Genomic DNA, 22,321 nt, shown 5'->3' with positions numbered 1-22,321 from the left:
AATCAACTGGTCCCCGGATAATAAACAATCATCCCACCAAATTTCATGTGATTCGGTTCAATACTTTTTGAGTTTTGCGAATAACACGCATACAAATAAATAAATAAATAAATACACGGCGATCAAAACATAACCTTCAGGCATTTTCAATGCGAAGGTAAACAACGTATATAGGCTGAAAACGCGATCGGTATTTCATCTCAACTAAATGTTGTCATTCTTTTGGTTATGTTGTTTCATTCGCCCTTTGCAACTCAATCAAGGGGAAAAAGTATAATACTGCGAGTTCTTGTGTTAACTCTGCTCAAATGGTCGTAAAAGAAAAACACACAGTCGATATGCGGAAACCCAAATGTTATTAAATTAAATTCAATGCATCTGCAAGCCCCCAAAATGAACACATCCACTACAAACAATCAAACCCACTCAAAACGAAGTATAATCCCCGGATCCCGACAGTCCCAAAGTCTTTGCAGTCGACCAAAACAAAAGTAAATGACTGCACGCACACACCCCCCCCCCTCCCCCCAAAAGCCGGCAAACAGCTGACCGACCAGGCGGAAACGTGGCGGCGCCGCCGCGTTCAATCCCCGCGCTACTTCACCCTAGTCCGTCGGTGCTGGCCCAGTTCAGTGTTCCTGCGCAGTCTTCTATTAGTGATCCCGCCCGTTGATATAAATCCAAAATAGAAACAGTCGTCGGATTGCTGCCGTCCTGAGTCCGCTCTCCAAACAAAAAACCCTCGCGTCACCTCCCCCTAGTCACCTTTTATAACCCGTGACACGTACAAATAATAACAATAATAATAATAATTAAAGCTGCAAGCAGCGATGAACGGGTCCTCTTTCCCGCTTCGCACGTCGGGGGTGCCGCCGACGCCGCCCTCGCCGAGCGCATGCACGGCGTTCGGACGTTTGACCGTTTGTCACGCGACACTGATTTTACTTTGCTAGTCGGTGGCGCTTTGACTCTGAGTGAAAAAAGGCTTGTTGATATCCTCAGGCCGTGAATTCTACGAAGCATGAGAAGTTTGGAGCAGATTTGAGCGAGTCCAGGGTTGCCAGCAGGGGGCGCTGTGACAATTTGAACATATACATGCATCATGTGTATCCACGTGAAGTCTTGACCTTGTCATGTAAATTACATGTGAATTAGGGCTGCAACTAACGATTATTTTGATAATCGGTTGATTATTTTATCGATTAATCGGATAAAAAAACAAAAAAACTTTAATTTTGAACCCTTTATTCAAAACAGGGTCCGTACGGTCATGGAAAACCTGGAAAAGTCATGGAATTTTTAAATGGCTATTAGCAGGCCTAGAAAAGTAATTGAAAAAAATAAAATCCCAAAATATTTGGAAAAGTAATGAAAATTTGTTTTATTCAAATGTTAATTTACACGGTATATATACGGTATGCTTTGGAATTCTCATTGTTATTTTAAACACTACATCTTCTCACTTTGTCACGTATAGACAGAGTTTTCACAAAATGTTTAATCATGGAAATTTGGTTTAAAGTCATGGAAAGGTCCTGGAGACCCACTGGTCACCATGGTGATGAACCTGTTCACTGGTCACCATGGTGATGAACCTGTCCACTGGTCACCATGTGATGAACCTGTTCACTGGTCACCATGGTGATGAACCCTGTTCACTGGTCAGCATGGTGATGAACCTGTTCACTGGTCACCATGGTGATGAACCCTGTTCACTGGTCACCATGTGATGAACCTGTTCACTGGTCAGCATGGTGATGAACCTGTTCACTGGTCACCATGGTGATGAACCTGTTCACTGGTCAGCATGTGGATGAACCTGTTCACTGGTCACCATGTGATGAACCTGTTCACTGGTCACCATGGTGATGAACCCTGTTCACTGGTCACCATGGTGATGAACCTGTACACTGGTCACCATGGTGATGAACCTGTTCAGAATCAGAATCAGAAACAGTTTTATTGCCAGGAATGTTTACACAAACGAGGAATTTTTTTTGGCGGAAGGTGCAACATTTGGACATGACAAACAAACAACAATCAACACGACAGAAAGACAACAAATAATGTGAAAGTGTTTGGGTGTGTGCTTCAAGTGGTGTGTTTTAGTTAAAAGTGTATGTTACGCGTGGCGTGTGTTTAAGTTAAAGTACATGTAAATAAAGTGGCGTGTGTGGAGGAGGCCTCAAGTTAAAGTGCATGTTAAAGTGACGTGTGTGGAGGAGGCCTCCAGGAGGGAAGAAGAAGGAGGAGGGAGGAGGAGTGGGAGGAAGAGGGAGGAGGAGGAAGAAGAGGAAGGAGCGGGAAGAAGGAGGAGAGAGGAAGGTAGTCCTGGGGGTGACAGTCAGTCAGTCCCGGGTTCCATTGATGAGCCCGACTGCCGACGGGAAAAAACTTTTGGTGTGGCGGGAGGTCTTTGTCCTGATGGACCGCAGCCTCCTCCCCGAGGGGAGGGACTCGAACAGGGAGTGTCCAGGGTGGGAGGGGTCAGCGACAATCTTTCTGGCCCGCTTCAGTGACCTGGAAGTGAACAGGACCTGGAGGGAAGGCAGATTGCAGCCGATAACCCTCTCGGCCGAGCGGATGATGCTCTGCAGCCTGCGCTTGTCTTTGGCTGTGGCTGCAGGGTGCCAGACGGTGATGGAGGAGCAGATGATGGACTCAACGATGGCCGTGTAGAAGTGTACCATCATTCTCCCTGGCAGGTTGAATTTCCTCAGCTGCCTCAGGAAGAACATCCTCTGCTGGGCCTTCTTGGTGATGGAGCCGATGTTCAGCTCCCACTTGAGGTCCTGGGTGATGATGGAGCCCAGGAAGCGGAAGGACTCCACAGCGTCGACGGGGGAGTCACACAGGATGAGAGGGGCGGGTGGGGCTGCATTCCTCCTGAAATCCACAACCATCTCCACTGTCTATAGAGCGTTGAGCTCCAGGTTGTTCTGGCTGCACCAGGTCACCAGGTGGTCAGTCTCCCACCTGTAGGCGGTCTCGTCCCCACCAGAGATGAGCCCAATGAGGGTGGTGTCATCCGCAAACTTCAGGAGCTTGACGGACTGGTGACTGGAGGTGCAGCTGTTGGTGTACAGGGAGAACAGCAGAGGGGAAAGAACACAGCCTTGGGGGGAACCTGGTGGTCCGGGAGCCTGAGACGTGTTTCCCCAGCCTCACGTGCTGCTTCCTGTCGGTCAGGAAGTCTGTGATCCACCTGCAGGTGGAGTCGGGCACGTGCAGCTGGGAGAGCTTGTCCTGCAGCAGGGACGGGATGATTGCATTGAAAGCAGAGCTGAAGTCCACAAACAGGATCCTGGCGTAGGTTCCTGGGGAGTCCAGATGCTGGAGGATGTAGTGAAGGGCCATGTTGACTGCATCGTCTACAGACCTGTTGGCTCTGTAGGCGAACTGCAGTGGGTCCAGGAGTCGGTCGGTGATGGTCTTGTGGTGTGACAGGACCAGTGTTCAAAGGACTTCATGACCACAGAGGTCAGAGCGACGGGCCTGTAGTCATTGAGTCCTGTGATCTTGGGTTTTTTGGGGACGGGGATGATGGTGGAGGCCTTGAAGCAGGCTGGAACGTGGCATGTCTCCAGGGAGGTGTTGAAGATGTCGGTGAACACGGAGACAGCTGGTCAGCACAGTGCTTCAGGGTGGAGGGAGACGGAGTCCGGGCCCGCTGCTGCGGGGTTCTGCTTTTAAACAGCCTGTTGACGGCTCTCCAGGATGACGAGGTCGTCGCTGAGTTGATGGAGGGTGCTCCAGAGGTGTGAGCCCCTGATGGGCTGGGGAGGGTGGGCTGATGGTCTGTGGCTTGTTGATGGGGCTGTGGGGATTGTCTCAGGACTGCTCCATTGTCTTTCAAAGCGGCAGTAGAACTCATTGAGCTCGTCTGCCAGAAGCACATTGTTCATGGAGTGGGGTGATTTGGGCCTGTAGTTGGTGATCTGCCTGAGCCTCTCCAGACAGAAGCAGAGTCGTTTGCTGAGAGCTGCTGTTGCAGTTTCTCAGAGTACAGACGTTTAGCATCTCTCACCGCCTTGCTAAACCTGTATTTGGACTCTGTGTACAGGTCCTTGTCCCCACTCCTGAATGCCTGGTCCTTCTGCAGTCTTAGCTTCCTGAGCTCCGCTGTGAACCAGGGTTTGTCGTTGTTATAACTCACCCTGGAGCTGGATGGAATACAGCTGTCCTCACAGAAGCTGATGTAGGAAGTTACAGCCTCTGTGTACTCATCCAGGCTGTTGGTAGCAGTCCTGAAGACATCCCAGTCAGTACAGTCCAAGCACGCCCGTAGATCCTCCAGAGCCTCACTGGTCCACTTCTTGAACTTCCTCACCACAGGTTTGCAGAGCTTTAGTCTCTGCCTGTATGAGGGAATCAGATGAACCATGACGTGGTCAGAGTTTCCCAGTGCAGCTCGAGGGACGGCGTGATAGGCCCTGCTGATTGTTGTGTAGCAGTGGTCCAGAATGCTCTTCTCTCTGGTAGGGCATTTAATTAACTGTCTATATTTAAGTTCGTGGCTGAGGTTTCCTTTGTTAAAATCCCGAGTACAATAACTAAAGAGTCCGGGAAGGTCCGCTCCACACACCGTATCTGTTCAGCGAGGTCCGCTGTGCCTCTTGCACGTTCCTGCGGCATGTAAACTCCGCCAGGATGAATGCGAACTCACGGGGGAGAAGGGTTTGCAGTGAATGATAAAAGATTCCAGGTCCGGCGAACAGTGCTGTAGAATCACCGTTACGTCGTTGCACCAGCCGTTGTTGAGGTAGAAGATTCTCCACCCTTTGTTTTCCGGAGAGCTCCGTGTCCCGTCCGCTCGAACAGCTGGAAGCCAGCGAGCTGGGCGCAGAATCTGTTATCGATCCACTTAGCCATGATTCCGTAAAACACAGGACGGAGGATGAGGAGAAGTCTCTGTCTCTCCCACCAGCAGCTGGAGTTCGTCCAGTTTGTTGCACAGTGAGCGGACATTGAGAGAAATATGCCCGGCAGCGCTGTACGAGATCCCGTTTCGTAGCCGTAAGCGCCCTGAACGTTTCCAACGGCGTCTCACCGCGTGAGCGAAGGTGAGCACACCTTTCACAAAAATGTCCAGTAACTCCACAGAAGTTAAAAACGTTGGAAATAAATCCGCTGGAGTTGTTCCCCTGATGTTCATGAGCTCTTCTCTGGTGAAAGAGCTCCGGGAATCACAGCAGAAAACAGTATTTAAGACGAAAACAACAAAAAACATCGCGCACCAACGCACCGAGGCGGCCGTCCGCGGCGCCATCAGGAAGTAAGGTCACCATGGTGATGAACCCTGTTCACTGGTCACCATGGTGATGAACCTGTTCACTGGTCACCATGGTGATGAACCGTCACAAACAGACTGACAGCTCTCCTCTCCTGAGCAGTGGTCCCCATGTGGCCCCGCCCCCTGAACAATACCAGAGACGTTACGATTTATTATTGTGTTCACCTGGCCGCTGCCGTTGAGATTGCAGTGAGGCGGAAAAATGTGAAGTCGTGCTCTTCACAATAAAACATCTTTGATGAGACGTGTCGCGTCTCGGCCAATCAGCGTTCAGATGTCCACAGCGTTTGGGAAGTTAGGTTAGCTTGAATGTTAGTCCGCTACATCTGCTGCTGTCACGCTGCACGGTGTAGCGATGCTAACAAAGTACCCGTACGTTAAAAACGATGTGATTTAGCATATTTTTAGTAGCGATACTTCATTAAAAGAGCGATCAGAGCGCACGCTGCTCCGTTAAATGTTGTCTGCACGCGCAGCGCTCACAGCGAATGGCGTCGTGGCTTATGCTTAGGGCAGCACGGTGGCTCAGTGGTTAGCACTGTCGCCTCACAGCAAGAAGGCCCTGGGTTCCAATCCCGGTCATTCCAGGTCCTTTCTGTGTGGAGTTTGCATGTTCTCCTTGTGTTCTCTTCTCCTCTTGTTCTCCTCGTGTTCTCCTCGTTCTCGTGTTCTCCTCTTGTTCTCCTCGTGTTCTCCTCTTGTTCTCGTGTTCTCCTCGTGTTCTCCTCTTGTTCTCGTGTTCTCCTCTTGTTCTCGTGTTCTCCTCGTGTTCTCCTCTTGTTCTCCTCGTGTTCTCCTCTTGTTCTCCTCTTGTTCTCCTCGTGTTCTCTTCTTGTTCTCGTGTTCTCCTCGTGCCTGCGTGGGTTTCCTCCGGCTCCTCCTGTTTCCCCCACCATCATAAAGACATGCCCCGCAGCCTCACCCCGGTTCGTATGGATGTGAATGAATGTTGGTGGTGGGGGAGGTGCCGTAGGCGCTGATTGGGGGAGGGGCCGTAGGCGTTGATTGGCTGCCACGCTTCCATCAGTCTGCTCCAGGGCAGCTGTGGCTCCTGATGTAGCTCCACCACCGGGACGACTGTGTGTGACTCCTGGACTCTGAACTGTAAAGCGACTTTGAGTGTCTAGAGAAGCGCTATATAAAATAAATGATGATTAGGGTCCTCGTCGACTTCGTCGTAGAGGAACCTATTGTTATTGAAAGGATTATTCTCGGTCCGCAAGAAACGTCGACTGTCCGCATCCGCACCCCAGCAGACTTAAATTCCACATGCAGAAGCAGACTGGTGAAAATTTTCATATTATTGAGTTTTCCATTAGTACATAAAGAAATGGCTCTATAGCGCCCCTACAAACTTTCTTTTCGTAGCAATAGTTTTCTTCCCCGATGACGGATTGACTTGAGATTTGGTCCAGAGGTCAGAATTGACCTGCTCTACAAGCCCTCTCAGACCCCTAAGCTCCGCCTACTTTTCCGCCATTTTAAATTTTGTTAAAAACACTTTTGTTTAACTCCTCTGAAACGCTTCGTCGAATCATACACAACTTGCTGTGGTTCATTATCGGTTCGATGCCATCATAAATCTTTGAACGATTGTTGATATGTCATTGTTTCAAAAGATATGGACCAATGAACATCCAAGGGTGTGGTCTAATATGTAAAGACAAATAACTTCCAAATCACTTGGTCTATCTTCACCAAATTTGTAGCCTATGTCCACAAGGACACCTTAACCTACCTTGATGTCTTCATAATATTTGAACATTATGGGGCGCTACAATCAATCCCTCAAAATATGCCTTTTTTGCCTTTTTCCATGTTTTTAGGGGTTGTAAAACAGTTAACTCCTCCTAGAGCTTAAACCCGATTCATTCCAAACTTGGCCAGTATTGTCTTGAGACCTTTGTCTTGAACAATCTTTGAAAGATTTCAAAAATATTAAACTATGTGCGTTTGCCAGACCGGCAAAGAAATTCGCCATTCGAAAATGAAATTGACGTTGTTGTAACTCAGCCATACATAATGGAATCTGCTCCATATTTCTCATACATCATGACATAATGACCCTGAAGACATCCATATGCTAATTTTTCCATATGCTAATTTTCTTTTCTGGAAAGAAACGCCATTCGCCATGAAAATTGACGCTGTTGTAACTCAGCCATACATAATGGAATCTGCTCCATATTTCTCATACATCATGACATAATGACCCTGAAGACATCCATATGCTAATTTTTCCATATGCTAATTTTTTTGGCGGAAAGAAACGCCATTCGCCATGAAAATTGACGTTGTTGTAACTCAGCCATACATAATGGAATCTGCTCCATATTTCTCATACATCATGACATAATGACCCTGAAGACATCCATATGCTAATTTTTTTTTCTGGACTTAGCGCCAACTAGTGGCACTAGGAAGTTACATGTTTTTTACTTTTATACACTGCTCCTCGCAGATTATTCAGATCGCTCTCAAAATATACCAGAATAGACCTAAGACCTCGATGATGCTTCCCTGTGGAGCTGCGACACGTTGAATCACATTCACATGTAATTTACATGACAAGGTCTAGACTTCACATGGATACACATGATGCATGTATATGTTCACATTGTCACAGCGTCCCCTGCTGCTAACCTTGGACTCGCTCAAATCTGCTCACATGACAAGGTCTAGACTTCACATGGATACACATGATGCATGTATATGTTCACATTGTCACAGCGTCCCCTGCTGCTAACCCTGGACTCGCTCAAATCTGCTCCAAACTTCTCATGCTTCGTAGAATTCAAGGCCTGAGGATATCAACAAGCCTTTTTCGCTAGAGTCAAAGCGCCACCGAATAAAGTAAAATCAGTGTCGCATCACCCCAACGCCCCAAACGCCCTCGGCCGGCGGCGGCCGCTCCCGCCAGCACCCGGCGCTGGCCCCACGAAAGGAAGCAGGAAGAGAAGAGCTGCTGCTTGCTTTGCTTTATTATTAATTATTATTATTATTATGCTTTTCTCCATGAAAATATTTCCGCTATCCCGCCACGAATAAATAAAATATGCTTTTCACGTTTCTACTCTTGTGGAAATGCCACACACGTCGTGACATGTAGCCAGGGATGGATTAACCAACGGGTCTACCGGGCCCAGGCCCAGGGGCCCATGAGCTCAGGGGGCCCCTGGGCCTGAGCCTCCAGCGTCGCTGACGGCTGTGATTAACATTGTATTGATATGAATATGATGATATGACACGATGCGCCGTAGCCGGTATATGCTGGGCTTAAGTCATTCATGTCAGTAACAGGGCCCCAATAGTCCTCCTGAGGGATGGATTACCCAACGAGACTACCGGCACCAGGGGCCTGTGAGCTCAGGGGGCCCGTGAGTTCAGGGGGCCCGTGAGCTCAGGGGGCCCTGAGCTCAGGGGCCCCTGGCCTGAACCTCCGAGTGGCGTCGCTGTTATTAACATTGTATTGATATGAATATGATGATATGACACGATGCGCCATGGCCGGTATATGCTAGGCTTAAGTCATTCATGTCAGTAACAGGGCCCCAATAGTCCGACTGAGAAACTAAAGAATAGCCTAAACATTCACTTTGAAGATGTCACAAGAAAGAAACCATCATGATACCTTTCAAGTGAGTGTTTATCCCCTCAGTTTATCTAGAGGACTTTAGAGGAGCTGAGTACTCCATGCAATATGGGCCCTTCAACTCTGTAGGGAGAAATCCAAAAAGCAAGTGCAAAACAATAGCAGTAGAGCTCTGTCTAAGCACCCCAACACACACAAATGCGCTGTTTATGTATTTCTGTAAAGTTGTTCTTCATGAAGACCCCATTATGATGTTATCCACCCCTGATCTGTCTGAATGGAGCCCCTCAATCATAACACATCATAACATTTCACTGTATGCTCCTTTAAATAGGTTTTACTGGTAGGCCTTAACTGGGACAAGTGAGATTCCTTACATGAGCTTAAAAAAACTATTTTGAACAGTTTATTAAAAAAAATATCTCGCGGTAAACTCGCGATAAAAAAATGAACGGCGTTAAAATGGGTTTGCGTTAACACCGTTAAACTGACAACACTAGTTACAACTATCGAATATTTAAAGTTAGTAAACTGGAGACAGGCAAGTTCACGATAAGGTTTTTTATTATTTTTATTTTTAATTTTTAAAAAAACCTTTATTGTATTTTTGCGGAAGGGGGGGGGGGGGCCTTGACACGTCCAGGCCCAGGGGCCCGTGGTTTCTTAATCCGTCTATGCATGTAGCGCCCTGGTGTCTGGGTTCATGACGTCACCCGTTGGCGCACTTATCTCCGTGAATGTCTCCGACGACGTGAAGGACTTCCGCATCCAGCGCCACGTGAGCAGCAGCAGCCAATTAGATTCATCAACAGCGGAGCAGCTCAGCGCTGATTGGCTCTCACAACGCAGCGTTCTCTCCTCTCCCTCCGCTCTGGTTTCTCCTGCGCCGCTCTGCGCTCAACTCAACTTTGTTTATACTCCGTGACTTATTGAGCGCCGTAATAATCGCGCGACACAACGAATCGATAATGAAATTTGTTGCCAACTATTTTAATAATCGATTTTTATCGATTTTATCGATTCGTTGTTGCAGCCCTAATAATGTGAATGTGATGCTTTTTAGGCTGATTTGCTTTGGCCAATCGGTGGCGCTATGACTAGAATTTTAAATTAGCATATGGATGTCTTCACGGTCATTATGTAATGACATACGAGGAATATGGAGCAGATTGGATAATGTATGGACGAGTTACATCATCTTACATGTTAATGGCGAATGGCGTTTCTTTGCCGGTCCGGAGAACGCACAAACTTTAATATTTTTAAAATCTTTCAAAGATTTTTGAAGACAAAGGTCTCAAGACTATACTGGCCTAGTTTGGAATGAATCGGATTTAAGCTCTAGGAGGAGTTGACTGTTTAACAACCCCCCAAAATGTGAGAAAATAATGCAAAAAAGGCATATATTGAGGGATTGATTGTAGCGCCCCCTAATGTTCAAATATTCTGAAATAATTAGGGTACTTTAACCCTTGTGTTGCCTTAGGGTCATTTTGACCCGATTCAATGTTTCACCCTCCTGTTACCTTTATATTTACTAACATATTTTACCCTTTGGGTTCAATTTGACGCCAGCAATTAAAACCTCCAGAAAATTATTAGAATTAATATTGTTTTCCAAGTTTAAGTGTGAGGCACTTTATGTTTGTTTGTTGACTACCGAAAGAACACCGACATTAAATATTGAATGGGGTCAAATTAATCCTAAGGCGGGGGGAGGGTGTAATATTGATTCGGGTCAAAATGACCCTAAGGCAACACAAGGGTTAAGGGATGTCATGTGAACAGTCTAGTAATTTGGTGAGGATTGGCCCATTGATTTGGAAGTTAGGTGTCTTTAAATATCAGGCCACACCCCTCGGATGTTCATTTGTTCATATTCTCTGAACGCAATGAGATATCAACAATGTTTTAAAGATTTTTGATTGCATTGAAATAATAATGAACCACAACAAGTCGTGTATGAATCACAACTATCGTTTTGGAGGAGTTGAAAAGAATGTGTTTTTTACAAAATTCAAAATGGCGCAAAATCAAAGTGGGCGGAGCTAATGGTCATAATATAATTTTTTTTAGAGCAGGTCTAAGAGGACATGTGTAATGAATTTCAAGGTAATTGGTTATCGGGGGCAAATAAAGTACCCTTTTGAACATAAAATACAGTCTAGGGGGCGCTATTGAGCCATAATAGCATTTCAAAGCTTTCAAATCATGTCATGTAACTACATCTTTGACAGTAAATGTGTGTGCTAAGTTTAGTTACGTTACAAGCATTTTAAGTCCTTCTAAAGCCCCTTCGTTGTTTGAAGCGAAGAATGGGTTGCCAAGGCAACAGTGTTAGACGAAACATAAAATGCCTCGTCTTCTGGCATCATGAAAGTCTAAGCATGTGGAACAAATTTGATGTTGATCTGATGTACCTTCTCAGAGAAGGAAGCCAAAGAATAAACCATTGTTGTTCCCGTTGCCACTAGGTGGCGCTAAGACCATAATACAAAATTAGCATATGGATGTCTTCAGGGTCAGTATGTCATGACATATGAGAAATATGGAACAGATTCCATAATGTATGGCCGAGTTACAACAACGTCCATCTTCATGGCGAATGGCGTTTGTTTGCCGGTCCGGCAAACGCCAATTGTTTAATATTTTTGAAATTTTTCAACGATTTTTCAAGACAAAGGTCTCAAGACCATACTGGCCAAGTTTGGAATGAATCGGGTTTAAGCTCTAGGAGGAGTTAACTGTTTTACAACCCCTAAAAACATGAAAAAAAGGCATATTTTGAGGGATTGATTGTAGCGCCCCCTAATGTTCAAATATTATGAAAAAATTAAGATAGGTTAAGGGTGTCCTTGTGGACATAGGCTACCAATTTGGTGAAGATAGTCAAAGTGATTTGGAAGTTAGATGTCTTTACATATTAGGCCACACCCCTTGGATGTTCATTGGTCCATATCTTCTGAAAACAATGACATATCAACAATCTTTCAAAGATGTTTGATGGCATTGAACCAATAATTAACCACAACAAGTTTTGTATGATTCGGACCAGGCGTTTAGGAGGAGTTAAACAAAAAGTGTTTAAACAAAATTCAAAATGGCGGAAGATCTAAGTTGCCGTAGCTTATGGTCATAATAATATTTTTTGTAGAGCAGGTCCAACCGGACATGTATGCTGAATTACGAGTCAATTCGTCATTGGAGGCAAATAACTTGGGCTTTTGAACGAAAATTCATTCTAGGGAGCGCTATCGAGCCATATTGTCAATCCGAAGCATACAAATCATATCAGGTAACTACATATTTGACTTTAAATGTGTGTGCCAAGTTTAGTCACGTTTCGAGCACATTACATTGTTTATTTGTTCACGGCGAAGGATCAAAGTTTGCTGATGCTACGACTCGCCACACTTCAATGTGTCATTACGACCTTCACAGGGAAGCATTATCAAGGTCTTACATCTATTCTGGTATATTTTGAGAGGGATCTGAATAATCTGTGAGGAGCAGTGTATAAAAGTAGAAAACATGTAACTTCCTGTTGCCATTAGGTGGCGCTAAGACCATAGTTAAAAATTAGCATATGGATGTCTTCAGGATCAGCATGTCATGATATGAGAAATATGGAGCAGATTACATAATGTATGGGCGAGTTACATCAACTTGGATTTTTATGGCGAATGGTGTTTTTTGATGTTCGACCCACCGCACAAAGTTACATTTTTTTTAAATCTTTCAAAGATTTTTCACGGCAAGTCTCAAGATCATACTGGGCAAGTTTGGAATGAATCGGGTCTAAACTCTAGGAGGAGTTAACAGTTTTACAACTGCCCAAAACATGAAAAAAGGCTAAAAATGCAGATATTGAGGGATTTATTGCAGCGCCCCCTAATGTTCAAATATTATGAAAAGAATTAAGTAGTTTAAGGGATACGATATGGACATAGGCTAGCAATTTGGTGAGGATAGGCCAAATAATGTAGAAGTTGTGTGACTTCAAATATCAGGCCACACCCCTTGAATGTTCATTGGTCTATATTCTCTGAATGCAATACGATATCAACAAGATTTTCAGTAGTTATGATGACATTGAACCAATAATGGACCCCAGAAATTTTCGCATGAATCGGACAGTGTTTTGGAAAAAAGTGAAAAAAATATTTTTTTACAAAATTCAAAATGGCGGAAAATCTAAGTAGGCGCATTTGATGGCCACCATTAACTTATTTGTAGAGCAGGTCCAGGTTAACCTATTTACCAAATTTCAAGTCAATCGGTCATTGTTGAAAAAAAGTATTAGCTTTCTAGCTCAAGGAAGCGCTAGAGAGACAGTTTTTTATAAACAAATACGAAAACTAAAAAAGCATAAATTTTTCACGAGTTCTGATATGCGTGTGAAATTTCACTTGGTTGCGGTCTGAGGTGTGCGGCCAGACGACGTTTGAACACGACAAAGGATAATAATCCTTTGAAAAACAATAGGTTCCTCTACGACTTCGTCGTAGTAGAGGACCCTAATAATTATAATACAGGACAACACATGATCCCAACTCAATACAAGTGTATGCGAGGCAGCGTCTATCGTAACTGGGTATTTACGACACTGAAGTAAACGTTAAATACCTCAACAACTGAAGGGGCGCTTAAAGGGAAAAACTAAAAACTACATAATGGGGCTTTAAGTATGTGAGCTCAATGCTGACGAACCCCAACACACCTGGAGGCTGACGCGCGTGTGATTGGCTAAGAAGCAGAGGAGACATCTGATTGGCTGAAGATCATTTCCTGTTTGCTTATTGAACACAAACACAGTGAAGTTCTTTCTTCGTAGCTTCACTTTTTAGAGTAATGGAACATCCACATAGTTTTTTTTAAATCCTATAAAATAATTCTTTTTCTCTTTTTACATTTATCTTTTAACTTTTAGTGCGTCAGAAATATATTTGTGAGTCTAATTTAGTTTGACCTGGATCAATCCTATTGGTGTGTGTGCCCTCTTGACTCCAGGAAACATCCAAGAGGTTCTCCGGTTCTGGGTCTTTAGGGTTCGATGAGGAGCTCAAAGACTCATGACTGACTGAAACTGAGTTGTTTCTCACGAACCAGTTGCTTTGCTGATAATTACCAGTAATCAATACATGTATTGATCATAATATCTGTTACCATTTTTAGATGGTCAATAGGTGGGGGTCAGGGCCCATCCTCCCCCCTCAAGTCTTCCAATTTCCCAGCATCCTCTGCTTCTGCTGCCGCCAAGAGGATTGGAAGGAGTCCGTCAGCAACGGCCTCCAACATCAGGAGGTCAGTGTTACCACTGACTTCCTGTGTGACTCATCCCACTTCCTGTGTGACTCATCCCACATCCTGTCTGGCTCATCCCACTTCCTGTCTGACTCATCCCACTTCCTGTCTGACTCACCCCACTTCCTGTCTGACTCATCCCACTTCCTAGATGTCATGTGACCAGATGAACAATAGATGTGACCAGATGAACAATAGATGTGACCAGATGAACAATAGATGTCATGTGACCAGATGAACAATAGATGTCATGTGACCAGATGAACAATAGATGTCATGTGACCAGATGAACAATAGATGTCATGTGACCAGATGAACAATAGATGTCATGTGACCAGATGAACAATAGATGTCATGTGACCAGATGAACAATAGATGTCATGTGACCAGGTGATCAATATATGTCATGTGACCAGATGAACAATAGATGTCATGTGACAAGATGAACAATAGATGTCATGTGACCAGGTGAACAATAGATGTCATGTGACCAGATGAACAATAGATGTCATGTGACTAGATGAACAATAGATGTGACCAGATGATCAATATATGTCATGTGACCAGGTGAACAATAGATGTCATGTGACCAGATGATCAATAGATGTCATGTGACCAGATGATCAATAGATGTCATGTGACCAGATGATCAATAGATGTCATGTGACCAGATGAACAATAGATGTCATGTGACCAGATGAACAATAGATGTCATGTGACCAGATGAACAATAGATGTCATGTGACCAGATGAACAATAGATGTCATGTGACCAGATGAACAATAGATGTCATGTGACCAGATGAACAATAGATGTCATGTGACCAGGTGAACAATAGATGTCATGTGACCAGATGAACAATAGATGTCATGTGACCAGATGAACAATAGATGTCATGTGACCAGGTGAACAATAGATGTCATGTGACCAGGTGAACAATAGATGTCATGTGACCAGGTGAACAATAGATGTCATGTGACCAGGTGAACAATAGATGTCATGTGACCAGGTGAACAATAGATGTCATGTGACCAGGTGAACAATAGATGTCATGTGACCAGATGAACAATAGATGTCATGTGACCAGGTGAACAATAGATGTCATGAGACCAGGTGAACAATAGATGTCATGTGACCAGATGAACAATAGATGTCATGTGACCAGATGAACAATATATGTCATGTGACCAGATGAACAATAGATGTCATGTGACTAGATGAACAATAGATGTCATGTGACCAGATGAACAATAGATGTCATGAGACCAGATGAACAATAGATGTCATGTGACCAGATGAACAATAGATGTCATGTGACCAGATGAACAATAGATGTCTTGTGACCAGATGATCAATAGATGTCATGTGACCAGATGATCAATAGATGTCATGTGACCAGATGAACAATAGATGTCATGAGACCAGATGAACAATAGATGTCATGTGACCAGATGAACAATAGATGTCATGAGACTAGATGAACAATAGATGTCATGTGACCAGATGAACAATAGATGTCTTGTGACCAGATGATCAATAGATGTCATGTGACCAGATGAACAATAGATGTCATGTGACTAGATGTCATGTGACCAGATGAACAATAGATGTCATGTGACCAGGTGAACAATAGATGTCATGTGAACAGATGAACAATAGATGTCATGTGACCAGATGAACAATAGATGTCATGAGACTAGATGAACAATAGATGTCATGTGACCAGATGAACAATAGATGTCATGTGACTAGATGTCATGTGACCAGATGAACAATAGATGTCATGTGACCAGGTGAACAATAGATGTCATGTGACCAGATGAACAATAGATGTCATGTGACCAGATGAACAATAGATGTCATGTGACCAGATGAACAATAGATGTCATGAGACTAGATGAACAATAGATGTCATGTGACCAGATGAACAATAGATGTCATGTGACCAGATGAACAATAGATGTCATGAGACTAGATGAACAATAGATGTCATGTGACCAGATGAACAATAGATGTCATGTGACCAGATGAACAATAGATGTCATGTGACTAGATGTCATGTGACCAGATGAACAATAGATGTCATGTGACCAGATGAACAATAGATGTCATGTGACCAGATGAACAATAGATGTCATGTGACCAGATGAACAATAGATGTCATGTGACCAGATGAACACTAGATGTCATGTGACCAGATGAACAATAGATGTCATGTGACCAGATGAACAATAGATGTCATGTGACCAGATGAACAATAGATGTCATGTGACCAGATGAACAATAGATGTCATGTGACCAGATGAACAATAGATGTCATGTGACCAGATGAACAATAGATGTCATGTGACCAGATGAACAATAGATGTCATGAGACTAGATGAACAATAGATGTCATGTGACCAGATGAACAATAGATGTCATGTGACCAGATGAACAATAGATGTCATGTGACCAGATGAACAATAGATGTCATGTGACCAGATGAACAATAGATGTCATGTGACCAGATGAACAATAGATGTCATGTGACCAGATGAACAATAGATGTCATGTGACCAGATGAACAATAGATGTCATGTGACTAGATGAACAATAGATGTCATGTGACCAGATGAACAATAGATGTCATGTGACCAGATGAACAATAGATGTCATGTGACCAGATGAACAATAGATGTCATGTGACCAGATGAACAATAGATGTCATGTGACCAGGTGAACAATAGATGTCATGTGACCAGATGAACAATAGATGTCATGTGACCAGATGAACAATAGATGTCATGTGACCAGATGAACAATAGATGTCATGTGACCAGATGAACAATAGATGTCATGTGACCAGATGAACAATAGATGTCATGTGACCAGGTGAACAATAGATGTCATGTGACCAGATGAACAATAGATGTCATGTGACCAGATGAACAATAGATGTCATGTGACCAGATGAACAATAGATGTCATGTGACTAGATGAACAATAGATGTCATGTGACCAGATGAACAATAGATGTCATGTGACCAGATGAACAATAGATGTCATGTGACCAGATGAACAATAGATGTCATGTGACCAGATGAACAATAGATGTCATGTGACCAGGTGAACAATAGATGTCATGTGACCAGATGAACAATAGATGTCATGTGACCAGGTGAACAATAGATGTCATGTGACCAGATGAACAATAGATGTCATGTGACCAGATGAACAATAGATGTCATGTGACCAGATGAACAATAGATGTCATGTGACCAGATGAACAATAGATGTCATGTGACCAGATGAACAATAGATGTCATGTGACCAGATGAACAATAGATGTCATGTGACCAGATGAACAATAGATGTCATGTGACCAGATGAACAATAGATGTCATGTGACCAGATGAACAATAGATGTCATGTGACCAGATGAACAATAGATGTCATGTGACCAGATGAACAATAGATGTCATGTGACCAGATGAACAATAGATGTCATGTGACCAGATGAACAATAGATGTCATGTGACCAGATGAACAATAGATGTCATGTGACCAGATGAACAATAGATGTCATGTGACCAGATGAACAATAGATGTCATGTGACCAGATGAACAATAGATGTCATGTGACCAGATGAACAATAGATGTCATGTGACCAGATGAACAATAGATGTCATGTGACCAGATGAACAATAGATGTCATGTGACCAGATGAACAATAGATGTCATGTGACTAGATGAACAATAGATGTCATGTGACCAGATGAACAATAGATGTCATGTGACCAGGTGAACAATAGATGTCATGTGACCAGATGAACAATAGATGTCATGTGACCAGATGAACAATAGATGTCATGTGACCAGATGAACAATAGATGTCATGTGACCAGATGAACAATAGATGTCATGTGACCAGATGAACAATAGATGTCATGAGACTAGATGAACAATAGATGTCATGTGACCAGGTGAACAATAGATGTCATGTGACTAGATGAACAATAGATGTCATGTGACCAGATGAACAATAGATGTCATGTGACCAGATGAACAATAGATGTCATGTGACCAGATGAACAGACCATGATCCATCAGATGGAGGTAGAGGAGGAGGAGTGGGCGGGGCTTCAGCAGCGCCATGACATCAGACCAGCAGGTCCAATGGACCCTCTGAGACGTGAAGTCACAAGGAGAGAGGAGAGGAAGCCGAGTTAGTAATGTGTGACGGAGAGATGTAAAAGAAGGCAGAAGCAGAAGTGGAGCAGAGAGAGCGGGTGTGAGGTTTGAAGCGGATGCTGCTCCACCGGTGGAGGAGGAGTTTAGCAGTGTGGGTGGAGTTAGACTGAAGACCAGTCGAGCTGCTGCATTCAGGATGAGCTGCAGAGGTTGGATGGCCTTAGCAGGTAGACCTGCCACAACTTCCTGTCTGACCCACATGACTTCCTGTTCGACTCAACATACTTCCTGTCTGACTTCCTGATTGACTCACCTAACGTCCTGTTTGACTCACCCGACTTCCTGTTTGACTCACCTAACTTCGGCCCAATCACAATCTCCACCGCTCACTCGTGCAAATCGGCTTAAACTGGTCCGACCCAGTTTAAACTGGTGTTTTTATTCTAGTGTGAACTGGTTTGAACCAGTGTATAAAACTGGTGTTTTAAACTAGTGTGAACCGGTTTGAGCTGGTTCATGTGTGTATTAATGTTGACCTGTCCTCCCCCAGCTCTCGGTTGGCCAGCTCTCTCTCTGATCTTTATGTTGAGGAGGACTCCTCCCCCTTCTCTCCTCTGACCCCGCCCTCTCTCTATCGCTATGGTAATGGCCCTCGCGGCGCGCAGCACGAGGTCAACAACAACAACAACAGCGGTCCGTACGAGGGCTCTGTGGCGCCCGGCGGCAGGCCGGGCCCTCAGGACTTCATCCCCTACAGGAGCCCTGGGCCCTACAGTCCCCTGAAGGCCCCATCAGGACGCTACCTGAGCCGCTCCATACCTGTAAGCCCCACCCCTCTCTGCTGATTGGTTATGTTCTATAGTCACATGACCAGGAGTGAAGCATGTTATATAGTCACATGACCAGGTGTGAAGCATGTTCTATGTCACATGACCAGGTGTGAAACATGTTATATAGTCACATGACCAGGAGTGAAGCATGTTATATAGTCACATGACCAGGTGTGAAGCATGTTCTATGTCACATGACCGGTGTGAAGCATGTTATATAGTCACATGACCAGGTGTGAAGCATGTTCTATAGTCACATGACCAGGTGTGAAGCATGTTCTATAGTCACATGACCAGGAGTGAAGCATGTTATATAGTCACATGACCAGGTGTGAAGCATGTTCTATAGTCACATGACCAGGTGTGAAGCATGTTCTATAGTCACATGACCAGGTGTGAAGCATGTTCTATGTCACATGACCAGGTGTGAAGCATGTTCTATGTCACATGACCAGGTGTGAAGCATGTTCTATAGTCACATGACCGGTGTGAAGCATGTTCTATAGTCACATGACCGGTGTGAAGCATGTTCTATAGTCACATGACCGGTGTGAAGCATGTTCTATGTCACATGACCGGTGTGAAGCATGTTATATAGTCACATGACCAGGTGTGAAGCATGTTCTATGTCACATGACCAGGTGTGAAGCATGTTCTATGTCACATGACCGGTGTGAAGCATGTTCTATGTCACATGACCGGTGTGAAGCATGTTATATAGTCACATGACCAGGTGTGAAGCATGTTCTATGTCACATGACCAGGTGTGAAGCATGTTCTATAGTCACATGACCGGTGTGAAGCATGTTCTATAGTCACATGACCGGTGTGAAGCATGTTCTATAGTCACATGACCGGTGTGAAGCATGTTCTATGTCACATGACCAGGTGTGAAGCATGTTCTATGTCACATGACCAGGTGTGAAGCATGTTCTATAGTCACATGACCGGTGTGAAGCATGTTCTATAGTCACATGACCGGTGTGAAGCATGTTATATAGTCACATGACCAGGTGTGAAGCATGTTCTATGTCACATGACCAGGTGTGAAGCATGTTCTATGTCACATGACCAGGTGTGAAGCATGTTCTATAGTCACATGACCGGTGTGAAGCATGTTATATAGTCACATGACCAGGTGTGAAGCATGTTCTATGTCACATGACCAGGTGTGAAGCATGTTCTATGTCACATGACCAGGTGTGAAGCATGTTCTATGTCACATGACCAGGTGTGAAGCATGTTCTATAGTCACATGACCGGTGTGAAGCATGTTCTATGTCACATGACCGGTGTGAAGCATGTTATATAGTCACATGACCAGGTGTGAAGCATGTTCTATGTCACATGACCAGGTGTGAAGCATGTTCTATAGTCACATGACCAGGTGTGAAGCATGTTCTATAGTCACATGACCGGTGTGAAGCATGTTCTATGTCACATGACCAGGTGTGAAGCATGTTCTATAGTCACATGACCAGGTGTGAAGCATGTTCTATAGTCACATGACCAGGTGTGAAGCATGTTATATAGTCACATGACCAGGTGTGAAGCATGTTATATAGTCACATGACCAGGTGTGAAGCATGTTATATAGTCACATGACCAGGTTTGAAGCATGTTCTATGTCACATGACCAGGTGTGAAGCATGTTATATAGTCACATGACCTGGTGTGAAGCATGTTCTATGTCACATGACCAGGTGTGAAGCATGTTATATAGTCACATGACCAGGTGTGAAGCATGTTCTATGTCACATGACCAGGTGTGAAGCATGTTCTATGTCACATGACCAGGTGTGAAGCATGTTCTATAGTCACATGACCGGTGTGAAGCATGTTATATAGTCACATGACCGGTGTGAAGCATGTTCTATGTCACATGACCAGGTGTGAAGCATGTTCTATGTCACATGACCAGGTGTGAAGCATGTTCTATGTCACATGACCAGGTGTGAAGCATGTTCTATGTCACATGACCGGTGTGAAGCATGTTCTATGTCACATGACCGGTGTGAAGCATGTTATATAGTCACATGACCAGGTGTGAAGCATGTTCTATAGTCACATGACCGGTGTGAAGCATGTTCTATGTCACATGACCAGGTGTGAAGCATGTTCTATAGTCACATGACCGGTGTGAAGCATGTTCTATAGTCACATGACCAGGTGTGAAGCATGTTCTATGTCACATGACCAGGTGTGAAGCATGTTATTTAGTCACATGACCGGTGTGAAGCATGTTCTATAGTCACATGACCGGTGTGAAGCATGTTCTATGTCACATGACCAGGTGTGAAGCATGTTCTATAGTCACATGACCAGGTGTGAAGCATGTTCTATGTCACATGACCAGGTGTGAAGCATGTTATTTAGTCACATGACCACGTCGGGGTCACCTATGACCACGTCGGGGTCACCTATGACCACGTCGGGGTCACCTATGATGTTACATGTTACATTCACACACTGTAGAACAGGTAACTCTGGGGTCAGTGTCTTGCTCAAGGACTCGTGGACAAGGCGGGGATTGAACCTCCGATCCTGACTGGAAGACGCTCACCGCGGAGCCCGTGTGTGTTCATCTTGGTGTGTAACTTATAAACACGGAGGATAACTCTTGTCTTCATGTTTTGTCTTTCAGTCTCTTCAGTCCGAGTTCATCCAATACTAGAACTACAGAATCCACCTGCGGACACATTACCCACAATCCCCTGTGTTGGATGCTCAAAGGGAAACTATTAAAGCAGCAGTGAGTGAAGTTAACGAGCCGTATGTTAATCATATGTACGTTAGTGGTATTTTAAACATGATGTAAATAGGATTGATGATCATCGACAGACATTTGTTTGGCAGAAGAAGAGGAAGAAGAAGATATATTTCGATAAAGAAGACCGATTTTTCATATTTGTGACAGAAGAAGATATTTTTGTTTAGTTTTTTATGAAGTGAGGTCACACCCTCCGGCATCATGCGGACAGTATTTACTTCCAGTCTCTTACCAGTGGTTGGGTCGTGTTCATGGTTTTGTAATCACAGCAATAATAATAATGGTAGAAGAAGAAGGGAACACAAACTCAGGAAAAGTGTCGCTCTGATGTGTTTACTGACCAGAGGCAATGCAGTAA

The 22,321-nt window shown here is 44.3% G+C and overlaps 1 protein-coding gene and 1 long non-coding RNA gene across 2 annotated transcripts in view; one reads left to right on the top strand and one right to left on the bottom strand.

Moving 5' to 3' along the window:
- cdc14ab (cell division cycle 14Ab) overlaps positions 1–21,965 on the top strand; it is a 30,576-nt gene extending 8,611 nt beyond the window's left edge. The window contains exons 11-13 of the mRNA XM_056413969.1: positions 14,061–14,189; positions 18,914–19,184; positions 21,838–21,965. Of these exons, the coding sequence (XP_056269944.1) occupies positions 14,061–14,189; positions 18,914–19,184; positions 21,838–21,867 (430 nt within the window). The 3' untranslated portion in view covers positions 21,868–21,965. The remainder of the gene's footprint in view (positions 1–14,060; positions 14,190–18,913; positions 19,185–21,837) is intronic.
- Positions 1,229–5,426, bottom strand: LOC130193921 (uncharacterized). Its single transcript, XR_008831727.1, has 2 exons — positions 5,299–5,426; positions 1,229–1,931 (listed from the first exon to the last, which is right to left on the bottom strand). It is a non-coding gene; the product is annotated as an uncharacterized LOC130193921 (long non-coding RNA).
- Positions 21,966–22,321: the final 356 nt, after the last annotated feature.

Source organism: Pseudoliparis swirei, chromosome 5 (assembly GCF_029220125.1).
Source record: "Pseudoliparis swirei isolate HS2019 ecotype Mariana Trench chromosome 5, NWPU_hadal_v1, whole genome shotgun sequence".
Lineage (NCBI taxonomy): Eukaryota > Metazoa > Chordata > Actinopteri > Perciformes > Liparidae > Pseudoliparis > Pseudoliparis swirei.
This window is presented reverse-complemented; position numbering and strand designations above follow the sequence as displayed.